Source organism: Gracilinanus agilis, unplaced genomic scaffold (genome assembly GCF_016433145.1).
Source record: "Gracilinanus agilis isolate LMUSP501 unplaced genomic scaffold, AgileGrace unplaced_scaffold36542, whole genome shotgun sequence".
NCBI classification, from domain to species: Eukaryota; Metazoa; Chordata; class Mammalia; order Didelphimorphia; family Didelphidae; genus Gracilinanus; species Gracilinanus agilis.
Genome location: NW_025369737.1, coordinates 63 through 8419, shown reverse-complemented (window position 1 = coordinate 8419; position 8357 = coordinate 63). Strand labels below are relative to the sequence as shown.

The 8357-nt window shown below is 45.5% G+C and overlaps 1 protein-coding gene across 1 annotated transcript; it reads right to left on the bottom strand.

The window, feature by feature from the left end:
• Positions 1-20: 20 nt before the first annotated feature.
• On the bottom strand, positions 21-7534 carry LOC123254968 (rho guanine nucleotide exchange factor 10-like protein). The gene is made up of 2 exons (XM_044683850.1): positions 7247-7534; positions 21-450 (listed from the first exon to the last, which is right to left on the bottom strand). Exons 1-2 carry the CDS (start codon positions 7353-7355, stop codon positions 200-202), a joined length of 360 nt encoding a protein of 119 aa, XP_044539785.1. The 5' UTR covers positions 7356-7534; the 3' UTR covers positions 21-199.
• Positions 7535-8357: the final 823 nt, after the last annotated feature.

The following is an 8357-nucleotide window of genomic DNA, read 5'->3' as shown; positions in this document are numbered from 1 at the left end:
CTCTGGAGGGTGTCCACATTTGCAGAGTCTATTCCTACAACCTCTGTTGGACTCCGAAATGGTTCCATTCCTCTGCCACCCCTACTCCCAGCTGTCATGAATAGCCCTTGGTCTCCATTTCCCTCCTCAAGGCAAGAAGCCTTGGCAGGACCAGTTCTGGGTTCCTTTCCCCTCCGGATCTATGATCCTAAGAACTTGGTTAACTGATGTTTCCCTCCAGCCAAGCCACTGGGACAGAAGATGTTGAGACATCTCCAAAGAGGGAACCTAACAAATAAGGAGAGAGAACCTTCTCTGCCGACACTAGCCCAGATAAACATGCATCCACGCACTCCCCACAGACCTGTTGAGGGGTAAGGCCATCGGGCATGGGGCCCAGTTCGGGAGCTGGGTGCTTGATGTCCGACACGGTGACTTCTAGGAACCCCATGTCCTCTTCCTCCGAGTCACCTGGAAAAACAAACCAGAAACTGAATCTCCAGACCTGGGGACTGTATAAGGAGATTTTGAACCTTGGACTTCATCCTCCCAGAAGTCCCTTAGTATTTCCCAAAATCCCCTTTAATCTCTCCTGCGCCTCCACATTTGCGGGGTCACATCATTGTTTCAGAAGTTCTGTAGCTCCTCCCTCTTCCTCTCTTCTTCATGAGCGCCGCTGAAGTTAGTTTAGCATCTTTTCACTCTAGTTTTTTAATGTTAGTTTATTATTAATAAAAACATTATAAAACATAATATTTAGTTATTGAATATTAATTTTCATCTTTACAGGACTCAAGGATGGCTCGACCCTCTCCCCTCGCTGGCAATAGGACCAGAACTCAAATATTCCTAAAGGATCCCACAAGGCTCTGGAGCTGTTCCAACCTTTCCCCACCGCAGTTCTAGACTGCCATGATGGCTGTCAAAGCTGAGCATTAAAATGAGACTGAGAGCTCTTTGAGGGCAAGGTCTGTCTTTTACTTCCTTTTATATCCCCAGTACTTAGCACAGTGCCTAACATATACTAGGAACTTAATAAAAAAAAATTGATTGACTGATCAATAAAATTTATGATGAATATTTGTTTTCTGGAAAGAGTCAAAACTTCTTTGAGATATCAAAGGTGAGGAATAATGTTAGAATGTTAAGGGCACAACTTGGGCAAGTCTGCTGACCAAAATCGGGAGCCCTCTTCAAGGAGCCTTAACTTAATAAGCACTGTGAGATGGGAAAAAGCCTCTGAACTTGGAGTTAGAGAACACAGGTTTGAATCCCAGCCTTGCCATTATCTAACTCCCAGTGTGACCTTCAGTAAATCATTTCCCTTATATTTCTCCTCTTCACTGTGGACTCAGTTTCCTCATCTGTAAAAATGAGGAGAAAGAACCAGATGCATTCTAAGTCCCTTTGTATCTATGATCCTAAGAACTTGGCTTACTGATATTTCTCCCCCTCCAAGCAACTAGGATAGAAGATGTTGAGGCATCTACATGGAGGGAGGTCTCTGCCTCTTAGGACCTCACACAATGGTCTGCTTATGCTTAAAGAAGCATATGTTGTGGGGGGTAGCTAGGTGGAGGCCTGGAGAACAGAAGGTCCTTGGTTCAAATCTGGCCTCTGCTTCCTAGCTGTGTGACCTTGGGCAAGTCACTTACCCAAATGCCTCGCCCTTATCATTCTTCTCCCTTGGAATCAATATTCAATATCAATTCTAAGACAGAAGGTGAGAGTTTCAAAAAGAATATACTTTCTTCGAAGAAGTGGGGAGCCGACAGATGGGAAACATACTTGGTCAGCTTTTTTTTCAGTGTATTGATTAATTTTGCTGATTTTTTTTTTCTTTCTTTTTTAATTCTTTGCTATATGAAATCATTCTCTAGGAGGTGGAAAGGAAGGGCTAGAAAGGACATTTAGGTGATATAAAACCAAAAGATATCAATAAAGTCTCTTCTTTTTAATGCTTATTGGTTAGATGACTGTGGGCAAGTCACTAAGGATTTCAGAGATCTAGGCAACTCTGATTTGCAAATCAATTGCTGATCTGAAACCGTGGAGCTCCCAGGAGTTCCCGGCCTGATAAAATCACAAGTCTAGAGCACTCCCTCCAGGGGGAAAAAAAAAAATCCAGGAGCAAAGATTAAGTGGATTTCCCCCTCTGGATTATATCCTGAGGTTTGGTCATCCCTAAACCTAATTGGATCAATGTACTTAAAGCTGGAAGGATCCTTAAAGACCATCCAATCATCCAATCCAATCCTTTCATTTTACAGAGAAAGAAACTCAAGAGCAGGGAGGGAAGTGATTCATCCAAGGTCATACAGGTAATAACTAACACAGGACCTCAGACTCCAAACCCAGCGGGTCCTCCATGTATGGGAGGGAGGGAGATGCCATAGAAAGAAATGAGGGACCTCCATCCAGTCCAGACCAGAAGATGGGGTGAGTGGCAGGGTTGTTTGGGGAGGAGGAAATGGGCAGAATCAATCGATACCCCCAAACCACAGCTGACTTCGGAGGTGGCAAGATTCCATCAGCCATTTTCCCTGGGCCCACCTCTGTCTCCCCAGCATCAGCTCTGAGTAGCCCAGCCTGACCCTCTTTGTCCCCACTGCCCTAGAACTAAAAATAGTTTTCTTCTGAGTGCCAAACCGGGAAAAGAAAATGCTTGTTGTGAAGAACTGTGGGCAGGCTTGTTTTCTTTCAAAGGAGAAAAGCAAAGGGCCCCAAAGAGTCCTGATGATCTGAGACAGGGCCCCAGGGTAGGGTCAAGAAGAGGAGTGGGCTGTGGTCCACAGAAAGGGAGAGGAGAGCCTGGCGATGGGCCTCGGACCCCTGCTTCGGGCCTTCCCAAGCTCAGTGCCCGCACAAAAGGAGAGGGAAGAAAATCACATTGTAAGATTGCTTCTGAAAACAAGAGCTGGCTGTGGGCAGGCAGGAAGTAGGGGCCATCCAGATGCCAGGGGGCAGAGAGGCCAGTACACAAAGCCAGACAAGCTAGAAGAGGAAGGGATGTCCCTTACCTGAAAAGGAGACCGAGGAGGAAGAGGAGGAGGGGCATCGGATGACAGTGTGAGACTGGTAGAGGCTCTCCTGCTGCTTCACCCACATCGTGCCCCCGGCATTGCCCCGGGCCCACCGGAGTCGTCTGCCCTGTGGCTTCCTCTTCCCCCCTCCACCACCTCGAGTTTCCATTCTCGGCTGGTGAGTTGAGCTGGGGCTATTAATAACGCCTCTGGAGGGAGGGTCATTTTACCAAAGGCTTTGGATGAACTCCCTGGGGGTGGGGGGAGCCTGAGAGAAGATGGAGGAAGAGGAGGAGGAGGAAAAGAAGGAAGGAGGAGGAGAAGGAGGAGGGAAAAAAGGAGGAGGAGGAAAAGGGAAAGAAGGAGAAGGAGGAGGAGAAGAAGGAGGAGAAGGAAGAGGAGGAGGAAAAGAAGGAGGAGGAGGGGGTGAGGACTCCTAGCATGGGGGTGGGGAGGAGGATATCTACAGGAATAGCCTGCTACTGGCTTTGATTTTTGCCATCGCTCCCTTGCTGGGTTGACCTCCCAAGCTCACTGAGAGCCACTGATTACTGGAAGAAGAAACCTCAATGGTGCTCAGAAGAAATGGCAAATCTTGGGTTTCCACATCCTAGCCACTAAGGATCAGTATATCTCAAGAAGAGCTGAGGGGGCAGCTGGGTAGCTCAGTGGATTGAGAGCCAGACCTAGAGACAGGAGGTCCTAGGTTCAAATCTGACCTCAGACACTTCCCAGCCATGTGACCCTGGGCAAGTCACTTGACCCCCATTGCCTACCCTTACCACTCTTCTGCCTTGGAGCCAATACACAGTATTGACTCCAAGACGGAAGGTAAGGGTTTTAAAAAAGAAAAAAAAAAGAAGAGCTGATGCCCTGGTCTCATTGTGGACCAAGATGCAAAGATGGGGATAAAATAAAGGGAAGCAGGCTTTATCTGCCAACCTTCCAGCTCTAAGAAAGTTGGTAGGTTGTGGATTACTCCTCAACTCTTGCCCTATATAACCTCTTTCTGTCACACATGCCAATGACTGAACCAAAGAAGAGAAAAAGCAGTTTATGGGAAAGTCATTGAAGGGGAGAAGAGGTTAAATCAAGACCTGGGTCCATTGCCAAGAGATCCAACTCTTACACTGTGCCCGGAGCAAGCCACTTTTTCCTTCTGCTAAATAACAATTCTGATATTTGTCCCAGCAACTTCACACAAGGCTTGTAGACAAAGTCCCAGGTAATCCTTAAAACCATTCCAGAAACTGAATTATCTCATTTTAGAAATCTTAAAGCCCCTCACTCTCTGAGCCTCAGTTTCTCTGGTAAGTGGATTGTGATAGGAACAACATCTATTAAAGGATCCTGTAACAAAACGATAACCAAAGTGCCATCATTGATACAACTTCCCGGCTGCCTAGGGGCCAAATTTCATTAGGTGAGGAGCCTGAGATCCCTGAGGCATGACAAACAGCTAACAAACCAGGGCCAATTCTAATTCAATCAATCAATATATATTGAGTCAAGCAGGGCAGCTGGGTGGCACAGTGGATAGAGAGTCAGGAAGGCTTATCTTTCTGAGTTCAAATCTGACCTCAGACACTTTCTAGCTATGTGACCCTGAGCAAGTCACTTCTCCCTGTTTGCCTCAGTTTCCTCATCCGTAAAATGGGCCAAAGAAGAAAATGGCAAACCACTCTAGTATCTATACCAAGAAAACCCCAAATGGGCTCATGGAAGAAGAGTCAGTCAAGACTGAAAACTGACTCAATAATGAAAATGTGACAGGCACAAGTGCTAAGCTCTAGAGTCTAGAGCAGTGGTTCCCAAACTTTTTTGGCCTACTGCCCTCTTTCCAGAAAAAATATTACTTAGCCCCCTGGAAATTAATTTTTTTTAATTTTAATAGGAAAGATAAATGCACCTATGGCCATTACTGTCCCCCTGCAGCACCCACCAGGGGGCGGTGGCGCCCACTTTCGGAATCACTTGTCTAGAGCTACAACGAGAAGAAAATGACAGACCCTGCCCTTAAGGAGCTTACAATGGGATGGGACTCTGGGAGGCTACATTCAGCTCTAGTCTCCACAAATACCCATTCTATGTTATTGTTAATTAAGCCTCCATTAGTGAAAGAGCAGATGACCTCCCTGTGTCTCTCATTTTGATCTAGTCTTGAATTAAAACCACCAGAGGCCTGGCTGAAAATATGCAGGTAATCCCACTTAGCCTCTGGACTTACAGAGATGTTGTCCAAAAAGGCTTTGTAAATAAGCCTTAAGGCACTCTAGAAATTTAAGTGATGATGATGATGGGGAGGAAAGAAAAATAATTAAAGTAACATAAACTTAATTTTTTTAATTAATTAGTGCTCATATTAATAACAATTAAAACATTGTTCATAGCCCCCTTAAAAAAAAAAAAGGAGAAAGTTCCTCAGGAGTTGCTCTGTGGTTTTCTGGGAGGAGGGATTAAGTGTTTGATGTTGAAGTAGGAAAAAAGACAGTTTGATGGGACATTAAAATGTATCTAATCCAACCCACTCATTTACAAAGGAGGAAACTGAGGCCTGAAGGGACTTGCCCAAGGTCATATGACTAGAAAGCGGCACAGTTCCGGATTCAAATTCAGGATCTGTGATTCCAAACCGAGGGTTCCTTCCAATGTACTCTGCAAAGGGAAAGGAACTTGGGTTTTCTTGAGGAAGAAAGAACAGAGCTTGTTTGGAAAGCAGGGAAATCAGGAAGCTGAGATGATGAAACTGAGTCCTCAGCTGAAAAAGCCCATGGGTGTGTATCACCCAGACCCTTTCTGAAGAGCCGCCTCTTCCCTCCCTCTGGGCAAGGCTCCCATCCCCTCCTGCCCCCACTGCTGGGCTCTGGCCAAAGGCAGAAGCTGGTTTCTAACAACATTCTGAAGCCACAGACAAAAACAAGGGGAGGGGACAGCCATCCCCACGGGGCCAAGGGACAAGGGAGGGCACTGGCTGAGTCAGAGGGACATTGGCCACAACCTTGGCCAAGGGGCAGGGCACAAGGGAGGCGGCAGAATAGCAGATCTGGCACCATTGGGGGAGAGTGGGAGGAGGGAAGAGGGGCAGGGAGAGAGCTCCTTGGAGTCAGAGGACCTGGGTTCAAATCCTGTCTCTGCCTCATACTCCCTGGGGCAAATCATTTAACTGATCTGAGCCTGAGTGTTCTCACCCACAAAATGAGGGAATTGAACTAAAAATAGCCTCTATAGTTCCTTCTAGTCCTAAATCTCAGATCTTTAGGTTCTGGAAAAAGGAAAGATCTCCACTCACTCAGAACAGCTTAGACACAGGGCTACCCTAAGTGAGGCAACTAGGAAAGATCTTAGTCCTGGAGTCAGGAGTTCAAATCTGGACTCCAATATTTATTAGCTATGTGACTCTGGGCAAGTCACTTAACCCCCATTGCCTAGTCCTTATGGTTCTTCTGCCTTGGAACCAATACTCAGTATCAATTCTTTTTTTGTTTGTTTGTTTTTTCTTTTCTTTTTTTTTTTTTAATTTTAAGATCTTTATTTTATTAATTAATTTGGAACATTTTTCCATAGTTATAAGGTCTCAGTATCGATTCTAAGAAGATGGATTTAACAAAAACAAACGAGTAAATGCAGGAGCATTGGATAGAGCAGTCCTGTTGGTACTCCTGCTGCTCCTAATTGGGCTGTCTATAGTCCCCCCCAACAAACACAGTCCATCCCCCATCCCTGTGGTCTATTCCACATCCCCTCCATCTCTTTGAATTCTTAGCTCTCTTCAAGATTCAGCTGGAGAACCACATCCTACATGGAGGCTACTCTGATCACCAGAGTTGTAGTTGCATCCCCCAGGGGGAAAAGTCTCTCCTGGCATTTGCTTTTGTATATTTTGTTTTGATTTTTTTGTATATACAATGTTTCACTGGATAAAATAGAAGTTCCTTGAGGGCAGGCGTTGTTTAGTTTTTATCTTTGTATCCCCAGCATCCAAGTCAGCGCAATGCTTAGCACATGGATCCAGAGCTAGAAGGAACCACAAGGGCCATCTAATATGACTCCTCAGATGAGGAAACTGAGACCTGGAAAGCCTGTGACTTGTCCAAGGTCACCTAGGTGGCAAGCAGGAATTTGAACCATATTTAATCTTATTAAATGAGAAGTTGGGAAACAAAGGTGCCTGAGAAGATCAGAGGAGAAGAAAGGATCTTCCTGGAAGAGGAGGCCCTGGGGCCGGGCTTTAAAGGATGTCTCACCTAGGACTTCTTTCCTGTGCAGGAAGGATACTTTGCGCATGACTGCCATCCTGGTCTTTTCCAGCCCATCCTTGGTCCCGCTCTTGGCAGCCTTCATGAGCTGGGTCATCTAAAGAAAGAGAAGAGAAAGGAGGAAACACTTGTCAGAAGCACAGAGCAGAGGATCGTTCTGCCTTTTATCTAGTGTTTTGAACCCACGGTATTCCCCCTCTCCTGAGCTCACTCTAGGGTGTGGGCAGCACCACTGCAGCCTGGACAGCACCTTACCCGGACTATATGCCCAATAAAAACCGGGGTCCTATCCACATCTGCCTCCGTCTCCATCTTTGTTCCCTTCTTACAGATCATCTGTAAGGTTATAAAATGAATGAGCCCAATGTGGAAGGAAGTAGGGTGTAGCAGAAATATTAACAATAAGCATTTTGAGGGTTTGCAGAACAATTTGCAGCTAGCATTGAGATAGTATTTTGAGGTTTGCAAAGTTTTATGAATATTATCTGGTTTGATCCTCACAACCACTCCGGATAGGAGATGGTACTATTGCCCCCATTTTATAGCTGAGGAAACTTGAGGCAAACAAAAGTTCAGTGACTTGCCCATAGTCACATAGCTCATGTGTGTCTAAGGCATGATATGAACTCAGGTTTTCCTGATTCCAAGTCCAGTGCTCTAATCACTACTACTAACTAGCAGCTTGGGGTTTTTTCCCCCCTTTCTAATGATTCTGTGAGAGAATTGTCATACTCATCTTACAGATAAGGAAATTGAGGTCCAGAAGTTAAGAACCTTGCCTAGGGTCTCCCAGTGACCCAAAATCAAAGATAGGATATGGAATAAAGCTTCTTGACTCTACAGTCCTGACATTTTTTTTTCATATTATTCTTTGTCATGGAGAATCCAGATATACTACAGGAGGGTTGGGAAGAGGAGGCAGGGAGGAAGGTTCAAATGTACGCTGGTGATTAATGGCACACCTAAACTCTAAGCAATGCATGGTTTCAGGTTGCTCTACCAATACATCAAGGACCTGTCATTTTGCTGACATGGGAACGTCCAATGTGGGATTCACCATCTACTGACAAAGATTCTAACTAACCTATCATGTAAAGGA